The 23279-nt window shown below is 34.1% G+C and overlaps 4 protein-coding genes across 4 annotated transcripts in view; all 4 read right to left on the reverse strand.

Annotated features, from left to right (window-relative positions):
- Positions 1-9055, reverse strand: part of LOC119831669 — a 12956-nt gene extending 3901 nt beyond the window's left edge. The window contains exons 1-3 of the mRNA XM_038355114.1: positions 8719-9055; positions 4363-5633; positions 2499-2672 (exon numbers count right to left, since the gene is read on the reverse strand). Of these exons, the coding sequence (XP_038211042.1) occupies positions 2499-2672; positions 4363-5633; positions 8719-8889 (1616 nt within the window). The 5' untranslated portion in view covers positions 8890-9055. The remainder of the gene's footprint in view (positions 1-2498; positions 2673-4362; positions 5634-8718) is intronic.
- Positions 9056-13378: 4323 nt separating this feature from the next.
- On the reverse strand, positions 13379-15378 carry LOC119831886 (cholinesterase 1-like). Its single transcript, XM_038355456.1, has 3 exons — positions 15250-15378; positions 13917-15184; positions 13379-13589 (listed from the first exon to the last, which is right to left on the reverse strand). The coding sequence occupies exons 1-3, from the start codon at positions 15376-15378 to the stop codon at positions 13418-13420; spliced, it is 1569 nt and encodes a 522-aa protein (XP_038211384.1). The 3' UTR covers positions 13379-13417.
- A 2867-nt stretch (positions 15379-18245) lies between these two features.
- On the reverse strand, positions 18246-19978 carry LOC119831600 (cholinesterase 1-like). The gene is made up of 2 exons (XM_038355021.1): positions 18710-19978; positions 18246-18466 (listed from the first exon to the last, which is right to left on the reverse strand). The coding sequence occupies exons 1-2, from the start codon at positions 19924-19926 to the stop codon at positions 18295-18297; spliced, it is 1389 nt and encodes a 462-aa protein (XP_038210949.1). The 5' UTR covers positions 19927-19978; the 3' UTR covers positions 18246-18294.
- Positions 19979-21153: 1175 nt separating this feature from the next.
- LOC119831887 overlaps positions 21154-23279 on the reverse strand; it is an 11591-nt gene continuing 9465 nt past the window's right edge. The window contains exons 5-7 of the mRNA XM_038355457.1: positions 23047-23209; positions 21472-22739; positions 21154-21397 (exon numbers count right to left, since the gene is read on the reverse strand). Of these exons, the coding sequence (XP_038211385.1) occupies positions 21226-21397; positions 21472-22739; positions 23047-23209 (1603 nt within the window). The 3' untranslated portion in view covers positions 21154-21225. The remainder of the gene's footprint in view (positions 21398-21471; positions 22740-23046; positions 23210-23279) is intronic.

The following is a 23279-nucleotide window of genomic DNA, read 5'->3' on the forward strand; positions in this document are numbered from 1 at the left end:
GGAAGTGGGAGAAAAACGGGTGTGAGTTACATACATACAAACATACAAGTGAAGCTAATAAAAGCGTGTTAAAAAAGGAAATATGTGAAAATATGTCGTCACGTATCTAAATAAAATTCAAAGAAAGCCGCAGAAACAGTTCTACATGTGTCGTACGGCATAGAGAATCTCTTAAAACCTTTTTTAATCCGCTAAACGTACTTGAAATGCGCAGCAATAAAACCAAATGAGCAAAGCTTTTAATTCTGTTTTCCTCGGAAATACGCAGTTATTTCTAGACGGAAAATGTGAGTTAAACTGCAACAATCGCGTCAAGAGGCAATTTGTTATAAAATGTAATTAAGGTGGCAAAGTGCAGGCCGGGCCGGGCCAGGGGTGGCGGGGCACGGGAGGGGTAATCCGGGTAATAAAGAAAAATACCCGGGAAGCGGGCTAATTGTTATAAACTGGGCAAACATGCAAATTGGTAGAACTTGCTCGGCCTTTTAATTGTGGAGTTATCTTGTCGTTAGGCTTTCACGCTGTCTTTGAGAATTTGCGATAAACTTTTATGTTTTTTTAATTATTTTCGTTTAATAGTAAATATTAAATCTTAGATATATACATATTAAATCATATATACATAGACATTTATTCGTTAAGGAAGATGTTTTCTATAATAAACAATTTTGTATTTGTCACAACACATTAAAATCTACCTCCGCAAATGGGCTGTAGTGATCACTTACCATCAGACGTACCACCAGCTCAGATACTCGCTATGACACAAAAAGGAAACCCTTAGTGACTCACACTTTATTAATACTATAATTCGTACCATACTCATTACTAAACATATATTTATAGGTAAGTACTATTAAGACATTTATTTTAAAAATCTACATAGCAATAATTCTGATAATTTACTGCATCTGAAGTAAGCCCGCATTTCGCATGCAAACAACGAAGCAACATCGAAATTTTTGTTCAACAAAGTAGTCGCAAACTTGTATTCAAATGCTAGTCGCTTGACAAACAGACAGTAAGCCCTCACTTCTTTCGCTTGTCTTTCTGTTCATTTACAAGCCTTTAATATTGCGCTATGAAACAATTTGTGTACTTTTCGATCGGGTAATGCTGTTTAACTAATATGTAAGCGAAGTTTAACGATGAAATAAATTGTTTGTTAACATGATAACAAACACAAGATATGAAATTATTCAAGAGTATACACCTCCAATAATATGTTGTTTATTCGTTAAATTTCGCTTTGTTGTACTGTATTTTAAGAACACACTTATAACTTATTGTCTAAAATTTAAACCCAATGAAAAGATATGGCGATTAAAAAGCAATTTTAAATGCGTAAAGAAGTGTTGAATAGGTTTTTTGTGCCAAGTTTGTGTTGAGTGAGAAATGTAGAAGAAATTCGATTACTGAGGCGGGATCACGTGTGGCTGAGACGTTGCTACGGTATGGCAGAAAGACGCGAATTTGACTCCCGCCTCGTGATCGACTTTCTAGTCTTTAAAAAAATTATCATGTATATGTGTAATAACAAATTTATTTAGGTTTTTGTTTGATTTCGATTATTCAATAGCATATTTGTGGAAATACAAACCTCACAGCACAAAAAAATAGATGTTGTTTTATAAGAAATGTATTAAATATTTCATACACTTTTTTCACTTACTATGAAACTTGCTTGATTTTATTCGTAGAATAGACATTTCAAGTAAAATACGAGTATTTGCAAGAAATATTAAAACGAAACTCATCTAAATGATATTAAAATAACGGTAAAGGACTGTCAGACCTAAATAAATACGTGTCTAGCTAAAACATAAATGGGAACATTTCATGATAATACCATATTTATTTAATTTCTTTGCCATTTTATATGAAATTACCTAAAGTAATTGTTTATTCTAAATTTTGGTGATTTTTATCTGTTTTATTAAATGCTATAATTCTTCAGTAATCACAATATGTAATTAAAATGTTGTGATATCCAGCCTTGTTAAGAAAACCAGGGAATATTATTTGTTATGTGTGTGCGTGTGAGAAAAATAAAGAAGTTAATGTCTATTAGAATTAGCATTTTTTATAAACTAATGAAATAGTACATGATTTTAAATTCCGTTAAATTATTTCATAGTAGCTGAATACAGGTCGAGTTCAAGTGAACAAATAAAACTTAAAAGGTAAATTACAATTATTTATTATAGCTCAATGATTCTTTGGTATTATCGTCTAATAAATGCTATTTAATAACTAGAAACATTCCACCTTAATTGCATACACCATATAGCCACGTGGGCTTGCGTAATAGAAAAATATTCAGATCAAATATCTTGCTATAGATTGCCTGTTCTTATGCATAATTTGTTTCAATGCACTCGAAATGCAGTAATGTATCTCGAAATTTAATACAATCTTCGCATTCAGGATCTGATATTCAAGTATCTTCGGAGCTGAAATGAAGAAACTTCGAGAAAATGCCCAAATGTTAGTTGAACCCATAATTTCTTCTTCTATACTTGTTATAAGTGTCATTCCAGAATCTCACAGAGTCTTCATCCCACATCGGTCCTGTGGTCATCTGGTGGTCAATTACGAGTGCTGTGGGGTTCCAGGATCTGCTGGGTTTCCACTTCACTGGTAGCAGTTTGGTTGTTGAAGGAGTTGGGTCACTGGAAGCAAAAGGGTAGAATGCGTAAGGTCGTGTGGACTAATCTATACATGCGTCATAATTGAATGGTAGAATTTATGAATGTGTAATCAAGGCCTGATTAATAATGTTTTATGTACGATTACATACACATATAAATAAAGGCATACACACACACACACACACACACAAACTAAACCGCTTTAAAATTTTCAGAACTAGAGAAAATTTAAATGGGATCACATGAGAAACACCAGCTTACAAATAAAAACAAAATCACAAGGATCAGCGGTAACAAACACAAAAACAATCGAATTGCTAAACTCCTCCTTTTTTGAAGGCGGTCGAAAATGTTCATGGGCAGGCGACGCGCCCGCTTCTTTGTCAACAAAGACATCCAAGAAGTGAAAGTTGAAGCTTACTCGTATATCGTTCGTAAAATTGAAGGAGGTTCTCAACTGTATTGTTTTTTTGGTCTTTACTCGATAACTCCGCGAGTTTTTAACCGCTTAACGTGAATCTTTTTGTCATAGGAAATTGTTGGTATTTCCCTCTCATCTCCTCTCCCTTCCCAGCTTAGCTACCTCTTTAATAAATAAGAATTGATTCCGTAAATAGAGAGAAAAACAGTAATCATAAAGCGAATCAATCACAAGCCCCGAGCGAGTGGTAATCAATAAATTAATGCGTGCCAATGAAGCTGCGATTGCGAAATTCGTGATTTCCCATACAAATGATATTACATTCCCGTAAATAAAATTGCGATATTATAACGCGAACGTGAGCGGCGTGGTAAATGGACCATGCGTTATAATTTACTTTTTATTTTACGCAGCAGCACGTTTCATTTAAAAGAGTGGTCTGTAAATATTGGATATACTTCATATTGGGCCGTCTTATCCTAGGTTTTTGGAGCTTTTTCTCTGTATATCGCAATGATTTTGGTATGATATTGTAAAGTAAACGAGTAGTCCTGGTCGCCCTGTCTTTGTCCATCCCCGAAGCTGTTGAGGAATACTGCTGCTGGTAAGTTTGGGGTTAAAATGCATCGTGGAACTCCGCCCGCAATCACGGAGGTGAGAGTGGAACTTATTTTTGTGGCGGGGTGAATAATATAAACGCAATTTGCTATGAATATCATGTTGATGGTTTTTTATAACAGTTCTTTAGATGGTTGAATGTTAAGCAACGGACAACGGACCTAGTTGTTTTATTAGGAAACATTTGCGGCAGATCTTTTAGTTTAGGCGTGAAAACGTAATATTGACGACCAGGACTTAGAGGCCTTTTGAAATTTTGATTTTTTATTAGAATACAAGATGTTTACTTAATTGTTGAATTATAATTGACGTAAAACATGATAAATAAATTCAGTGACGTGATCACGCATGCTTTGAAGCTAAGGAACGTTTCCAAAAAACAAATAAAAATAATTGAGTTTTGTTACCATAGAAAACGTTATTGCTCAATGTAATACACGTGTAAATTTACAGCAGGAAAATATGAACTGTAGCAATATTAAATCTCACAAAGCACCACTTCTAATTTATTTAACATTTAATTGTGTGTTAAAGATGTAAATTTTTAAAAAAGTGACACCCACTATTATGCGACAAAATGCCATAGCACAGATTATATAATTCTATACTAGGCCATAGCAAATGCGGTCCCTTAAAATCCATTATCCTCATTTACAAACTGTGTATACATACCCGTATTTAGCAAAGTTCGTCCACAACGTGACCATACGCTCAATCATTTTCAACTCCAAATATCTGGTTGGCAACGGGAAAGTGTGCGGTTTGAACAGGTAAAACAACTCATCTGCGTGCGACGCACCTTTCGTGAAAACAAATTGGGATATAAACTTGGCGTTATTTATAAACCCACTGTATTTAAACAGATAATAATACATCGGCCGGTCATTCGTTTTCGCGTACAGCTCTGATTCAATCACCGCTGGATATTTAAAATGCAGATCCGAATATAAATTAACCATATCCATAATTAAATCCTCCCTCCCCGACGCGAAATAATGCTCGTGTATACCCGCCACCGTTTTGTTTCTGTTCCACTCGGAGGGGAATTGTAAATCTTCCTTGAGGAGGTCTTCCGGCGTTTCCTTTAAACTTGTGCCGAAATCTGAAGATACGAAATATATACCTTCGCGATCGTTGTAACCTACTATCATAGGTACTTTGGTATAGTTTCCTGAACTAATTATGTCAGCTGGATAATCTGTTATCATAGCATCAACACCAGCTATTTCCTTTTCAACACAGGGAGTAAAAAGTACTTCAGCGGTAATTAAAGTCTTTGGTCTTTCGGGTTTCAGTTTCCCTATTAATTCTTCAACTGTTCTTCTTGATAATATATTGTAAATTTCAAAAGGATCACTTCCGTTATATCCGAATTCCTTGGCTAAACTACTCGCAGTCTTGATAGGGTCGTGCTGAAGACTCCAAGGTGCTAACGTTGAACCACTTTGAATGATTGCTCTTTGGAAGAGATCTTTTGACAGTGGGGAAATAATGTGATAGGAGACAGACACAGCTCCAGCACTTTCACCGAATAAAGTGACATTATCAGGGTCTCCCCCAAACGCTATGATATTTCTCTTGATCCATCTTAAGGCCGCGCTTTGGTCTTTCAAGCCAGCATTTCCTGGCGCTTCCTTGATGCCCAAGCATAGAAATCCCTCAACGTTAAGCCTATAGTTGATGCCGACAAATATGACGTCTCTTTCAACGAAGAAATCGGGGCCATACAGGAATGCGGTACCGGTGCCCTCGAAGAAGCTTCCTCCGTGTATGTAGACCATCACGGGAAGTTTGTCATGTTTTGCTGCGATGGGAGTGTAGATATTTAGCTTCAGACAGTCGTTTTGACCCGCGACCACGGAGCCGATCATTTTCTGGGGACATCTGCAATTCTCGTCGATGGCCTCGAAAATTCCATCCCATTTTGGTGCGGGCAGCGGTGCCTGGAAATGAATATATTGATGTATCATACCAGACACTTAATCTAAGTTAATATGTTCACCATGATCAGGTTCATATCTTTTGCTCGAGTTCCATTTGTAAGGTAGCACATTTATTGTAACTACATATATGTGTAGCAAGTAGTAATATTTTTTGGATATTAAACCAAATAAAAAATTGCCGTTAAAATAAAAAATACATCCTTGACATTTCACTTGACCTCATAACTTGAATAAATACTAATATTATTGTATGATATACGAACTGTTTTTATGACGTTCATTGTAATTGTGTGAACTTGGTGGACAAAGTCAATGAATTTAAATAATGAACTGCGTCAAATATACAATATAAAACATTTTCCGTTTTGATTTATTTCTTTGTGAGGTCCAATAAGCTTTAATTTTTGATTTTTTTAAAAGTATGTGTTTTACCCAAGTATAATTTGTTTTTATAAAATTGCGTGCATGAACATTTTTCAATACTGATCAAATGACGAAATATTAAGGTCGAAAAATAATTGAGTTAAAACAGTCTACCAATATTTTGATAAGGTCTTAACTAGATATTTAACATTTTTTTTATAAAACTTGTCATATTTAATAATATTTGCAAGAACATAATCAATTGTAATAAAATTGAATCGTCATATGTGCTGCTAACCGTAAATATTAAGGCCGGTTCGAAGAATTCGACTAATTTATAATTTATTTTTTGTTTATATTTTTTTTACGTTTATGCTAAGGTACAAGGAAGGTTCTTTTGCAAAGAAAAAACGTACCACGGATTAATCTTAAAGATGTAATATTAATTGCGGCTGAAACTTTTAAAGACAATAAGTTTATTTCTCCCTTTACTTCTATCAAAATTATTAATTTATTAATTACTTTTGAATTATTCTGTAACTGTAAAACTGAACATTTGTAATATAGAGTATGAAATTTTATATTACTTCAATATTTATATATTATTTCAATATTTTTGTTACATATAAAATATATTTAAGTAGATTCCTTATATTTACGAAAAAAAAATATGTCTAATATTATTTCATTTCAAAATATAAAAAAATATATCTATAAAAATGCTGGTATAAATATATTTATTCAGTAAACCAGAAAAACTCTTTTCGACGTTGGTAAATATAAATTTACATTTATAACGAAACTATAACTTGCCCGCGCCTTTGTTTACTTGAAGTGTATGATAATTTATACCATCCATAAATAGCTTGTATGGAATGAATGACCTGGCAAAAACTGTTCTGCTAAAGCGTAACCGAATATACAGAAAAAGTTTTACAAATATTTGCCAATCGGTTTCGGTTTGCTTACAAACTGTTACATAAAATCTAATCTAAAATACTTCACACTAATCACACTAATATTATAAACGTGAAAGTTTGTTCGTTTGTTTGGATGTTTGTCCGTCAATCACGCTGAAACTACTGAACGGATTTTGAGGAAATTTGTTATACAGACAGATTATGAGCTGACTTGGGTGATAGAATACTTTTTATCCCGATTAAATGCTTCTTGGGATAAAACAGGAATCTCAACACCCAGGCGAAGCCGGGAAGAGCGCCTAGCATATTATAAATGCGACAATGTGTTTGTTTGTACATTATCTTAATTTCACGTCGATGGTGCGATTGAAAATTTTTTTTCTGCAGATAAGATAGCCTGGAGAGTATACTTATATACTTATCCAATTTTATCAAGGAAACATCTTATTGCCGTCGGAATTTCCTTCGACTGTTATATAAGTACTAGTTGACCCGGCAAACGCTGTTCTGCCTTACTCTTATCATTTAGGGATATGAAAAATAGATATTGGCCGATTTTCAGTCATACCCGATATGCACTCAAAATTTCATAAGAATCGGTCAAGTCGTTTCGGAGGAGTTTGGTAACTAACTGGTAAGATAAATCATTATGACAGTCAAATAAAATAATTGTGCCAGTGCAGCTCGAAGCTCTTAAAATTATTAATGGTATATGAGGAAAATCAATGTGTTTTAATTGAAGCGCATTTATTTTGAATCAAGGATTCATAAAAGTGCAGTGTCACAGTAAATGGCATATAAATGTTAAAATTATACACAAGGTCTTCGACTTGTATATAATGAACGAGATTTTATCAACTAGAATATTTTTATAATACTTTTTGTATACTTCGATTAGACAGCAGTATCAAAAGGAAAATATGTTAGAACAATTTAATATTGTATACCGTATACTACAATAGATAATTATATTTTCACACTAAACGATTTGATTCGATAGAGAGGTCTTTGTTTAAAGTCTCACTTAAATTGGTTCATCCGTTTCTAAGCTACGATGCCCATATAGACTTATTATGTTAGCCTAAGTTTTTTTTCGTCAAAGAATTCCATTTCTGTTAGTTCAATGTTTTATAACAATCAATTAAAAATATTATAAAATATTTCGGTCCTCCATTTTATGACTGACAATGACATTACAAGGAAGCCTGAGATTCAACTGCGCTGTCTCATGGTATGGGAGTAGATGTGATCAGACTGAATATTCTTACGAATTAATATTTGAAAAGACTTTATCTAAGTAAAATCATCACATAAGTATTTAACAAAGAAACAATTATGTTTTCTTATGATCAAAAGACACCACCCAATTCGATGGGTAATTGTTTAAAGAAATATATTTAAATTTAATAGTTGTTATGGTTGGAGTATTAGATGTTACTATGACAAAGTAAGTATTTAGTTAACTGCGCTATTAGTTATGATAAAGTTGTTTATTGATTATTGTGATTCGTGCATAATTAAGAAAAATGTAATGATTAAACTTACATCAACGTAATAATTTGATTTGATTATTTACTTTTCATTCTTATGTCTATCTTAAAGTAATAAAGATATTTTATTTAATTTTTTTTCCAAGATTAATTTGGAATATAAACAAAAAAATAAAAACCATATCTTAAAATTTACTCCGAGTTGCAACACATTTAAACATATTTAAACACATTTAAACATAATATTAGTTGGTTTTTTGGTTCGACATGAAATAATATTTTCATTCACAAACAAATAAAATCAATACTTACTTGAAAGCGATTCTTCTCATTAACAGTCCCGTACGGTATGCCAAAGAACTGATAAAACAGGCCGTTATCACTAATTCTACCTCTAAGCAAACCACTTTCCACACGAATCACTGGACTGGGCTCCTTTACCACATTGGCGGCAATCAATGACAACAACGCTAACCATTTCATCGTTCCATTTCAAATTTAAAACTATAGTTAAAAAAAGTATAAGTAAAACCTTCTTTGATCATTTGCCGCCAAATTTATAAACAATAGCCGTACAATTTCATTTGTTTTTTTTTAATATTAACAGTCTCTTCGTTCGGCCTCTTCGGTCACTTATTCGATTGTGAACATAAATTATTTTTATTATTTATTTATTTATTTATTTATTATTTATTTATTTATTAGCAAAAAATCAATTTATTTATTAGCAATCAATCAAATAAAACACTATATTATATAAGTAAGAAATGTGAACGTTAATTAATTATTTGATGCATATGCGCGCCACAATGTCATGTCAAAATGATACAGATAATAAAGTAAATTATAGGATAAAAATAGTACTGTACTTCGCGGTACGTGTAATTTTTCTAGTGACATGTTAACTACACGGCCAATAGCTTAACAGTGGGAAATCACGCAAGAATTCGCGTTGACGCAGGTTCGAGTTTTATATTATATGTTTTAGGGGTCTTTGAAAATATCGAGATTACTCGAATTAGTCGATTCAATATTTTTTTCTTCAAAAAGTACGTGAATGACCTCCATATTTAATATAAGATATATTCCATATATATTTAAAACGGGACCAAATGACTACAATTTCCGATCACACGCAAATATCCCCGCCAGTCGGTTGAAAATCTACGGAGTTATAGAGTAACTAAACCAAAAAATCCTATATTAAATTGAGGACCCCCTTCGTTTTTGTGAAAATCGATAAAAAAAAAGGAAAACTACTTTTGAGTAAATAATTATAAACTCAAATTAATAATAAAATATAACATAAAAGATTTGCAGGCGGCTGGATCTTCTTGGTGAAAATCAACGTTTAAATCACAAACATGAAAATAATAATACATACTTTTAATTATTTTATTCAATACTCTGACCCCTATTTAGTATTTATTTCGACCATTGGAATTTCAAAGTTTAATATACTTAATTAAAATGAATCAAAACCTACACAATACATAGGTATATAGACTTTCTGATTCGCAAGGATTGGTCGGCCATTTTAGTATGCCATGTCACAGATAACACTAGGTAACCTACTAGCCACGTATATATTTTCGACCGTGACCAAATTATCACCAAGGTATGCCATTCTATAAACATCGCTGAATGCTTATACAAGTACATCCTTGTGAATTCATTTATAATAATTATATTTACTTGTGTTCTTGTTATATTTGAATAAATAACACATGCCTTATAACGTATTAGTAATTAAAATTGTTCACAGGAATTCAAGATGTAATTTTTTCATTATATTGTTAAGTGATATTAATCAATTTGCTTACGATCATATTAATATAAAAAATAATGAATACACCGCGTGTTAAATCCGTTAAAAAATTAAATTCAATAAATTTATTTATTTTTTTATTAATTTTACCATATTCATGAAAGCGATCGAGTTATTTCGGATTATATTTATAAGTTATATAATTCGTTTATCTATAGCATCTGGTATATCTCAAGGTGCCTAAATGTATTTGAGATTGAGTAAACATTATTATCAAAAATGTCATTTTAATAATATACTTCTCATAGATTGGAGGCAAAAACATGATAAATTATTGTCAACATCACAAACCATATAATTTATGATATTTTAACACGTTTTTTGTTGCCTCGACGCACTACGACTAGACTCGCACCAGAGGTTCCGTATAAATAAGGTACGTAGCTACTGCAGAAAATTGTTCACCCATCCAATGCATGACCGGCCGGTTGCTTTAAAATTTTGTGTTATCTGTTTAACAATTTATTGTTATTTTTGTTGTAAACAACATAAACAAAAGTGGCAGCAGGAACACAGCATCTCTGAATTCAATTGTTTACGTCGTGGTTCATGAGATACAGCTTGGTGATAGACGGACGGGCGAAAACACAGATATTTTAGTTACGGATCTCTCAAAAGAGTAACGTTATACGTTTTAAAAAATGCATTTATAATTTGTCCGGCAGTTTTAATGTTTAATTTATAATGTTCACTTGGCACTATAATCATCGAAATGTAACATAGTGTGACAAGGGCCAGGGGGGTATTAAAAACGTAATTTATGTTTGGCCCCTAACTACAAGTATTAAGTATAGAATTATATGAATTTCATGAATATTAACTTAACATTGTAATTATAACATACTACGCACCTACGCGTATATTACATTTTAAATATTAAACTTATTCGTGGTACCTACAAAACTTGTTTTTTTATGCTATACCGAGCAACTGAGCTAGTGGTTCGCCTGATGCTAAGAAACGTCTCTGCAAATGCGTTGCCTGCTTTTAGAAGGTAATGGATGGAGGGAATACAGGAATGGACTAGGAACGGTGAGGAAAAGGATCCGCGCCTCCGACTCCCTCCTATTAGATTTCAAATATAAAAGTTATCGTAAGTAAGTCTCGTTGTAAGTAGTCCTCGGCGGCGTTTGTCTGTATGTTCGCGATAAACTAATAACTGTTTCATATATTGATTTGGTTTCAACAATGGCTGGTGATAAAGGTGGTTCTTGATTAAAGTTTCAGAAAGTAAATACATATGTTTATCTATAAATACAATATAAATATACTACATAAGATTTTACATTGATGAGCTTGGATTATGAACTCAACCGCCATAGAAAGCCCTGCAGTGTAGGCAACCAATATAGGCAGTCCCTACAGCGGTAACCAATACACTTTTTAATTGTATTTTTCTTTTAAAATGCCATCCAATCCCTCGTCTATGATACATATTTAATAAAGTATTACAAAATCGCGCAGAACAAAAGGTATTTGTTAGTAGGTATTTGGCAAACATTGACAAATGGAGCTCGCATCCTACGGATGCAAGTAAATGAAGCATAAATACGTTTGAAAATATTAGCTAGCTATTGCAATGTTGCCTTGAAAGTGTTTGGCTTATTGTAATCTTTCGCAGATACAAAAAGGCTATATATTTTGAAGACAACGTGTTTTCGTTCGTTGAACTTAAGTATTTAATTAGGGCGTTTAGAACTTACGTTATTAATGGGGCAATGATTTCAATTATATTTTATGCATTTCATAACCTGAACTATTTTATCAATGGACTATAGAGTCATTTGATACTTTTTGATATGATTTAATGATATGTTAGTGAAAGTAATTCAGTTCAACGTGACAAGTTGTTTCGAAGTTAAAGAACAAATAGACTGAGAGGCAAATAAATTTGTAATATTTTACTATGTTAAATATTCATATTATGTAAAACACTATTATTATCGACGCTATTGTTAGTTCTACCACAGATAATATAATACTATACGAATAGTTCTACATATTATACTGTGGTTAATTTGGTTTTACTTCCTTGATAAAAAAATGAGGAAACCTTATTGGTTACTAGACTCTCGTCCCGGCTCCGCCCGATATCAAGATTACTGTTTTATCCCAAGGGAGCATTTAATTGCGATAAAAGTATTCTATCATCCAACTCAGCACATACCCTGTCTGTACTCCAAAATCTGTTCAGTAGTTTCAGCATGATTGAGGAACAATCATCCAAACAAACAAATTTTTACATTTATAGTATTAGTGTGAAGTGTGATGACTGAAAGTAAGTCTCGTTTTGTTTTCGATTAGTTTTTGTTTGATTTCATAGGTATTTTTATTTCACAGATGCACCTATAGTGTTTACCAAGTATAAAAAATCATACAGCCGTGTGTAGATGGAATGACATTCTGATTTTTAAAGTTATTGAGATGGGGAAACATATTAGATTAAAACACCATGTTCAGGATATTAAGGGCATTGTGAGGTTAATTCGTGATTATGTAATTTTCCTTGACATTACTACGTGAACTATAATTGTAGCTATAGTGGCAAATAACCGGTTTCATCTACGTATTTTATAACAGGCTAGTCTAAGTCAGCTATTTTCCTCGTATTTTTATTTATGCTTAATTGACAGACATAGGTTTGGAGGGATAATATGGTCAGTAAAAATGGCCGAAAGCCTTTGTAAGAAAAATTAAAAAAATAATAAAATTTATTTATTTGTTTCAAAAATTTTACATAATATGGGTACATATATTGCATTGAACCCCACACTAGGATCCCCTGTGTTGTGAGGCTCATTCTCTCAATTGTTACTCCTATTCAAATTATACAAGCAAATACTTTTATCGGTGTTTAAGTTTATTTTTTTATTTTCAATTTTTGATTATTCAGGTATTGATTATTTTAATAAGTAATAGGCATGAATTTTCATCTAATAGTTTTCTGTTGGTAGTTCCTTTATCTAGTGAACTTTTCAAAGAGATGAAATTTTTAAAATGTTTGTAGTAACCAACAATTATAAAGATTTGTAAGTAAAAAGAAATATCAACTTTGTGCAATCAGAGACAGGCTGAATTTTTTATTGAAACTCATTTAAATTTACGGTTTATAATTTCCTTGAATTAAAGGGTATATATATATTGTATTCCCCAAATGGGATATGGAGGGTACGGAAGACCAGTTCACGATGTTCTTCTGTAATATGTATAAGTATCGTTCCACAATAAAATATCTTTATCACTCCAAAGACTCTCAGTAGAAAATTGTCTGTCGATTACCAGAAGCTGAGGGTCAGATGGATTGGCTGGTTGCCACATCATTGGAACTAATGCGGTTTCTTGAGGGGTCGGGTCTCTGAAATAAACATACGTAATTCTGAGTATCTTTTCACTCGCCTACGGTGGATATACATAAAACTGTATCAGAATTCAAGTCAGAATTTCAGTTTGAACATGTGCTAATAAATTGATAGAACTAAAGCTAATAAGCCTACAGACAATTTTATTTTAAATATGTGTACATATTTTATATGCATCAACGTAAAATAAATTTTTTTTTTTGATTCCGAATAATTGTTGCGTTTAAGCTACGGAATGTAATTTTGTAAATAATTTTAAATTCAAAGGCATCAGTTTCGGTTATTTTCAAAATCCAGTTTCATTTAAAAGCTAAATGACTTACCCGTATTTAGCGAAATTAGTCCACATTAAAGTCATCTTGTCAATAGTTTTCATTTCAAAAAGCGTCAATAATGTAGTGCCTTCTGGTTTAAATATATAAGGTAATTCATCAGTATGAGTCGCTCCAGGATAAGTAATGAAACCGGAACAAAATTTTAACTGATTCAATAAACCACCATAAGCAAATTTGTAAACATATACTGGTTCTTTCATATTTTTTAGCAAAAGATCCACTGTAGCTATAACAGGGTATTTAATTCCAGCGTCACCTTCGTATTTCGCTAAAGAATGTACATTCATTTGAGAGCCATCTTGATACTGCTCTTTAAATCTCGCAGCAATTAATTCTTTTTTAGATGAAACTGAGAATATTAAATCTCTCGGTAACGCACTTACAAAGTTAAACTCGTCTATTTGACGAGAAGTTTCTTCTGCTACGAACATATAGCCTTCTGCATTGTTGAAGCCCATTATAATAGGGACTTTATTGAATTTACCGCTGTTGATGATTTCATATGGGCTTGCAGTTATAAATGGTTCCGATCCTTCTATAGTTTCCTCAATACAAGGAACAAATATATTGTCTGATTCTATAATGTTACCTGTAATCCTGGGTAACTTAGCACTCAATAACTCTACAATAGATTTTTGTTTAAATATATTTACTATCTCATACACATCTCTTGTGTTGTGTCCCATTTGTGCGGCCAATTTGAAGGCCATTTCTTTGGCCTCGAATTGTCCAGACGAGAATGACATTGCGGATCCACTTTCCATTATAGCTCTATTGAAGAGCCCTGCGGACATTGGAGATAACATGTGATAGAGCACAGATGCGGCGCCGGCACTCTCACCAAATAATGTTATGTTATCAGGATCTCCTCCAAAAGCTCTGATATTATTCTTCACCCAACGTAGCGCTTCTGCTTGGTCCTTCAAACCCATATTACCGGCGGCTTCCTTTATTCCCAAGCAGAGGAACCCAAGCACGCCAAGCCTGTAGTTAATTGTGACTAAAATAATATTATGTTTTACCAAATGGTCTGGTCCATAAATATGCGGCGAACCGGAGCCTTCTTTGAAACCACCTCCGTGAATAAATACCATAACAGGGTAAAGTTTATTCTCCGATTTCAAAGGTGTATAAACGTTTAGGTACAGGCAGTCCTCATCTTCCGTAATTAACGCATTCTTGGTATTTTGTGGACATTTACGATTTTCATTAACCGCATCGAATGTACCATTCCATTTTGGGGCGGCTTTGGGAGCCTGAAAAAAAAATTGTTATTTAGAATTAGCAGTAAATCTGCAAAGTTTGTTATAAGTATACGTGCCTGAAACCTCAGTGCTGTCGCGTACGGTATCCCAGTGTAGCGGAGATGTGACCCGTCCAGAGCCACGGATCCTCTGAGGATGCCACTTGACACTCGCACTGGTAACGTTGGTAGACTATCACTTGTCATTGCGGGGAGCAAAAATAGCGCAAGTAATTTCATACTTTACAACTAAATTAATAGTGATATAAGTAACAGTTAACCTGTTGAACCGAAATTGTTCAGGATTTGAATATAACTGACACTTCCAAATCTCAGAGCAGCATCACAGATCACTGTTATTAAAATTGTTATGAGAATCTTTATTTAAAATTATATATATAGTAATGTAAAAAAATTAAATATATGTCTTTTGATGAATCTCGTTTTGGGCTGAAATTTCTTAAGCATGGATTGATGAATTTATTGATTTATATAATTTAAATTTAAATACTTTCCAATCATTAAACAGCTCGGTAGAAAGAGTTCTATACCGGGATCTTTATGCTTCAACCAAGTTTCACTATCAAATGCATTGCCAAATAAAATATTTGCTTTGATTTTTAAATTTGGTTATATTCGTCAACTGCTTCGTCTGCCTCACTTTGAAGAATGAGTATTTAACGATATTTCGATATTATATAGGTAGGATTATGTTCATTGCCAACGCAATGGCAATTTTAATGAGATTTTAACAATTCATGTATATTAACTTTTTTACATCTGGTTTTATATTATGTAACAATCGAAATTTGTTTCAAACAAATTAGCCTTAAAATTGTGAGAATTAGACCAAATGGGACCATACCGCAAGCGCCAGCTATGAAATAAATAAAAGAATCATCAAAATCGGTTCTCCCAGTTGAAAGTTCTGAGGTATCAAACACATAAAACAAAACAGTTTTTTTTATGTCATAGCGGGCAACTGAGCTGGTGGTTTGCCTGATGGTAAGCGATCACCACCGCCCATAAACATTCGCAAAGGTAGTACCTCTGCGAATGCGCTGCCCGCTTTTATGGGGTAAGGGAAAAGGAAAGGATTAACGACTGGAAAGAAGGAATGGACTAGGACGGGTGAGGAAAAGGAAACGGGCCTCCGGCTCCCCCACTCACCGTACGAAACACAGTGGCATGCCACTATTTCACGCCGGTTTTCTGTGAGGGTGTGGTACTTCCCCGGTGCGAGCTGGCCCAATTCGTGCCGATGCGTGCTCGACTCCCACAATAAAAGTTGAATTGATAGTCGCCTCCTTTTTTGAACTCGGATGATTATGACATAATAACATTATGTTTAACATTGGGGTCTTGCATAATATACAAACTAATTAAACTTAATAGTGACTGTTTATAGCTATAGCGAGATATAGAGCCATTGCCTCCCTAGGCAGTGGGAGTCTGACGTAACCTAACCCTTCCCCACAGGCTTGTGTGATATATTTATTTTATCATAGTTTCTATTTCTATTACTATAAAGCAGTTATTTTATATGCAGTTTTGTAGTTACCTATTACTTTGTCTGCTATCAATAAAGGAAATAGTTAATAGGCATTTTTGTATCGCCTGCAATGCATTTGGTTTCTTGATAAATGCATTTTAAATATAAACCGTGTGTCGATAAGGTTTAGAATCTACAAATTAACATATTTTTTTATTATGATGTATATAGTTAGTTATGCAGGTACCTAATCAATTATACGGTTTAATGAACATTCGCAAAAATTGCTAAATTTTCCAGGTAATAACATACCATGATAATTTCGACAATCACTAAATTATTGCTAGAAATAACTTGTAGTTTTAGGTTCTCACCAATAATAAGAATTTTCTGAAGGACAGTCGATCAAATATGTTGCTGGAAACATGTTTAAATGCTGCTCCTCGTGCGACAACATTTTAACATGCGTTATTAAATCTGCAACACGCAGCGGTGCGTGCACATGTTTGATGAGATTGGATACTGAACAGAGTATGTTTATCATGTCTAAAGAAAAGACTCTTTAGTGACAAATCTCAATTGTTTGAGTCACAGTGCAATTACATTCCATTTTTTCAACAAAATGACGTACAATATTCTGTTTTTATATCACACGCCTGCTGTATATAATATAGACTGAATTTTGCATAATATAAAAAAAAACCTTTGAAATTACTAGCCTTTATACTGTGAAAACAGAACTTGTTTGAAATAGCGCACAGAAATTTTATTCACGATATCGCGTTACAGAATATGAAACATATATTTTTACAATTGAGGTAAAATATATTGCACCCATTTCGGGGAACCAAATTGGTTCTGTAGTTTTTAAGCTAGACTCATTGAATTCAGTTTTATTAAAATAACTGTATTATTAGCAAAAAGCTGCTTCTCCGTCCTACCTAATTTGTAAATTTTTCAATTTTTCTTTTGGATAAATGATACAATTTATAATTTAAACATTTAGACGTCATGAATATGTCAAAAACTAAGCCTTGTATTTCTTTTTTAATGTCATAGCGGGCATCAGAGCTAGTGGTTCGCCTGATGGTAAGCGATCACCACCACTCGTGGACATTCGCAGAATGGTGCCTGCGAATGCGTAGCTCTATCTAAGTGGTAAGGGATAAGGAAAGGATTGACCACTGGTCAGAAGGGAAAAGTGAGGAAAAGGAAATGGGCCTCCGGTTTCCCCGCTCACCGTGAAATACATTAGCATGCTACTAATTTACGCCGGTTTTATGTGTACCATGGTTCCTAAGTTACGTCACAGTAAAGCGTAACATAAACATGTACCGACTGTGGACTGTGTGGATAGTATAGGGTTCGATTCGCTTCCCCCGTTATTTGTTAAATATAATATATACACAAAAACTACGAGGAATTCTATTGTTAAAACGTACATATAAATATTTATCTTTACGGAACACAGACATTTCAATTTTATAATGGTATTTTTAAATTTTTTATGTTTTTCTGCTATTTATATCCAGTTCGCGGGATAGTCATATTTATATACATATACTTCCTATTTAGTATTTATTACTGAATCATTGCGATAGTGGAAAATAAAAACTGCTTCATATCGATTTCTATGATGTTCTTCTATAATGTGTGTAAGTTTTATTCCAAAAGAAAATATCCTGGTCGTTCCAAAGACTTTCTGTGGATAATTGCCTGTCGATGACCAGAAGTTGAGGGTCGGAAAGATTGGCCGGCTGCCACAGCATGGGAGTCAATTCGGTGACTTGGGGGGTCGGGTTTCTGAAAACATTTAAATATGTCAATGTAAATAGTCATGGTAATGTCAAAAAGAAAACAAATAATCAATGAGAAGTAAACAATAAAAGCAAAGATAGAAAATGGATGTGCATCTAATTTTATTGCAATGTAACACCAAATTATAAGTAGTTTTACTTACTGGTATGGAGAAAATTGTCCACATAAGCGTCATTTTAATAGGAAGCAGATTATAAAAAACGAACCAAAAATCCTATAAAAACTTACCCGAACTTAGCAAAATTTGTCCACATTAGTGACATTTTATCAATCATATTTATTTCCAAGAGCGACAGTACTGTCGTGCCCTTTGGCTTAAATATATAAAACAATTCATCAGCATGAGACGCACCAGGATAAGCTACGAATCCAGATAAAAATTTTACCAAATTCAATAAACCACCATATGCAAATTTGTAAACATATACTGGTTCTTCCATATTCCTAAGCAAAAGATCAGCTGTAGCTATAACAGGGTACTTAATACCAGCGTCACCTTCGTATTTCACTAAAGATTGTACACTCATTTGAGGACCATCTTGATATAGTTCTTTTAATCTAGACGCTGTTGTTTCTTTTTCAGATGCAGTAGGGAATATTAAGTCTCTGGGTAACGCATTTATAAAACTAAACTCGTCTCTTTGACGTGAAGTTTCCTTCCCCACAAAATAATAACCTTCAGCATTATTAAAACCCATAAGAACGGGAACTTTATTGAATTTACTACTGTTGATTATATCATATGGGCTTGCAGTTATAAATGGTTCCAATCCTTCTATATTTTCTTCAATACAAGGAACAAAAATGTCCTCAGACTGCACAATGTCCCCAGTATGCCTGGGCACTTTAGCACTTAATAACTCTGTCATTGTTTTTTCCTTAAATATTTTAACTATATCATACACGTCTCTTGTGTTGTGTCCCATTTGAGCGGCCAATTTGAAGGCGATCTCTTTCGGCTCAAATTGTCCAGACGAGTATGAAATTGCGGATCCACTCTCCATTACAGCTCTATTGAAGAGCCCTGCGGACATTGGAGATAACATGTGATAGAGCACAGATGCGGCACCGGCACTCTCACCAAATAATGTTATGTTATCAGGATCTCCCCCAAAAGCTCTGATATTATTTTTCACCCAACGAAGCGCTTCTACTTGATCCTTCAAACCCATGTTACCTGCAGCTTCCTTTATACCCAAGCAAAGGAATCCAAGAACGCCAAGTCTGTAGTTAAATGTGACTAAAATAATATCCTGTTTAACTAAATGTGCTGGGCCATAAATAAGTGGCGATCCGGAACCTTCTTTGAAACCACCTCCGTGAATGAATACCATAACAGGGTAAAGTTTATTACCCGGTTTCAAAGGTGTATAAACGTTTAAGTATAAACAGTCCTCGTCTCCTACAATGAAAGCATTCGTGAAGTTTTGAGGGCATTTTTTCATTTCATTAACTGCATCGAATGTACCATTCCATTTTGGGGCGGCTTTGGGAGCCTGTAAAAAGAACTTAGTTATTATTTAGAATAATGTGTTTGTAAGCTTGTTGTTACTATACGTGCCTGAAATCTTTGTGCGGTCGCGTATGGTATGCCAATGTAGCGGAGATGTGACCCGTCCAAAGCCACGGATCCTCTGAGGATGCCGTTTGACACTCGAACTGGTAATGTTGATGGTCGTAAAAGACTAACACTTGACAGTGTGGTGAGCAGGAACATCAGCATATCTTACGTCTAGAAATTAGAAGCACAATAACTAACACTCCGATAATCTATTACCGATTGAAGTAATTGTTTGTTGAAATTCTTGAAATTTGAATATTTCTAATTCTAAAGTACATTGACATTTAAGTGTATAAGTCCAGATCTACACTTCTATAGTAATAACTAATAACATGAAGATGAAGAGTTTGATTGTTTGTTTGTTCGAAGATGAATATCTCAGGAACTACTGACCCGATTTCATATATGTATCTGGGGAATGCTGGAGCGGACTATTAGTAAAATATAAAATAAATGCAAATATTGTTTTTACATAAAGAAAGTATGAATATTATACCTGCTTCATCTGCCTCGCTTTTAAGACTTCGGGTTTAGGCAACGATAACTCGACGTTATATAGGAATTAATTCACTGTAGTAACTGTAGAGATAAGTTTAATGAGATTTTAATAATTCATCATCTAATTAACATTCGGACAGTTCATTAATTTTAATTCTAGAACTCATTAAGTTTTCTATGTTAATAGGCTTAGTCTATATAAGCCCCGTAATCCCATATTGATTGATGAAAAAAAAAAAAAACAAAATGGAATTAATTTTTATATACATTAATTAACGTCATCATGTTTGAGATATGCTGATAATCTTCTTAACTTTTTATTTCCTGACTTAGCCTATAACAGGAAATAAGATGCTAAGAAAATGCTCGTCATCAACAGAAAGATTTGAATTCTATTCATACATTACATTTTCTTTGCGTATAACTATAGAAACGGGAAATTGTAAAGATAAGCCTGAGCCAGCGGTTTAAACAAAATATAGCCTTTATCTGTCTCCGTATCAAATTTTATACAGATCCGATTAGCTGTTTTTGGCTATACTCTTTGGACTTTTTCACTCATGGCATTGAATAACAGAAGAAAAAAGGTAGTTTGAAATAATATAATCAAATGTGAGTTTGTTTATTTATCTTTGGATTTTAGTGTTATAATATTAAATATGATGAGGTGTGAGGGACACTTAGGTCATGCTATTCTTCTGTAATATGTATAAGTGTCGTTCCAGAATAAAATATCCTGGTCATTCCAAAGACTTTCTGTGGATAATTGCCTGTCGATGACCAGAAGTTGAGGGTCGGAAAGATTGGTCGGCTGCCATTTCATGGGAACTAATGCGGTCTCATCGGGGGTCGGGTTTCTGAAAACATTAAAAACAATTAAAAATGGAATTGATCTTCACAGACAAACAAAGAATGAAGCAGAAAAACTTACCCATATTTAGCGAAATTCGTCCACATTAGTGTCATTTTACCAATAATATTCATTTCCAAAAGTGACAGTACCGTTGATCCTTGTGGTTTAAATATGTAAAGCAATTCATCACCGTGAGATGCTCCAGGATAAGTTCCGAATCCAAAACCAAATTTAACCAGATTTAATAAACCGTCATATGCAAATTTGTAAACATATACTGGTTCGTCCATATTCTTAAGCAAAAGATCTACTGTAGCTATTACAGGGTATTTTATACCAGCGTCACCTTCGTATTTCACTAAAGATTGTATACTCATTTGCGGGCGATCTTGATACAGTTCTTTTAATCTCTCTGCAGTTGTCTCTTTTTCAGATGCAGTGGGGAATATTAAATCTCTCGGTAAAGCACTTATAAATTTAAACTCGTCTCTTTGACGAGAGGTTTCTTTTCCTACAAACATGTAACCTTCTGCATTGTTGAAGCCCATTATAACAGGGACTTTATTGAAATTACCGCTGTTAATAATATCATAAGGGCTTGAAGTTATAAATGGTTCCAATCCTTCTATAGTATCTTCAATACAAGGAACAAAAATATTCTCTGATTGCACAATGTCACCAGTATTTCTGGGTAGTTTAGCACTCAATAGCTCTGTAATTGTTTTACGTTTAAATATATTTACTATCTTACGCACATCTCTTGTGTTGTGTCCCATGTGTGCGGCCAATTTGAAGGCTATTTCTTTCGGCTCAAATTGTCCAGACCAGTATGACATTGCAGATCCACTCTCCATGATAGCTTTATTAAATAGGCCAGTGGACATAGGAGATAGCATGTGATATACTACAGATGCTGAACCGGCACTCTCTCCAAACAATGTTATGTTATCAGGGTCTCCCCCAAAAGCTCTGATATTATTCTTCACCCAACGAAGCGCTTCTACTTGGTCCTTCAAACCCATATTACCGGCAGCTTCCTTTATTCCCAAACAGAGGAACCCAAGCACGCCAAGTCTGTAGTTAAATGTGACTAAAATAACATCATGTTTTACTAAATATTCTGGCCCATAGACAAGTGGTGAACCGGAGCCTTCTTTGAAACCACCTCCGTGAATGAATACCATAACAGGGTATAATTTATTTTCCGATTTTAATGGTGTATAAACATTTAAGTACAGGCAGTCTTCGTCTCCCGTGATCAATGGTTTCGGAAAGTTTTGTGGACATCTTCTATGTTCATTAACTGCATCAAATATGCCTCTCCATTTTGGGGCGGGTTTGGGTGCCTGTAAAAAGGATATCATTTTATTTAGAAAAAGCGTTTAAAAGTGAAGTCCCGTGTCCTTTAGTGGGGTATGGAGCAGATAATATACATCTGTTTCACAGATCGATTTTCCTTACGGACAAGTAGGTGATTAGCCTTCTGTGTCCTGCCAGACCGAAATTTTTTTTTTGTGCGTCTCTGCTGGGAATCGAATCCGGGAACCCTCGGTTCTATGGTCATGGGTTAACCACTATATCAAGAAGGGGGGTCAATAAAAAGAATAAGTGTTTAAGTGTTAGTATTAAATAGTTGTCTTTGTCTATACGTGCCTGAAACCTCTGAGCGGTCGCGTATGGTATCCCGGTGTAGCGCAGATGTGACCCGTCCAACGCCACGGATCCTCTGAGGGTGCCTCCTGACACACGCACTGGCAATGTCGGTGGTCGTAGAAGACTCGCACTTGACAGTGAGATGAACAAAAACAACATTAGACTACAGGCCCATATAGAAAAAATTACGGGTCATTTGAACCACCAGGTGACCTATCTAGAACGATATAAGA

The sequence above is a fragment of the Zerene cesonia genome, chromosome 14, assembly GCF_012273895.1.
Source record: "Zerene cesonia ecotype Mississippi chromosome 14, Zerene_cesonia_1.1, whole genome shotgun sequence".
In the NCBI taxonomy this organism is placed as follows: domain Eukaryota; kingdom Metazoa; phylum Arthropoda; class Insecta; order Lepidoptera; family Pieridae; genus Zerene; species Zerene cesonia.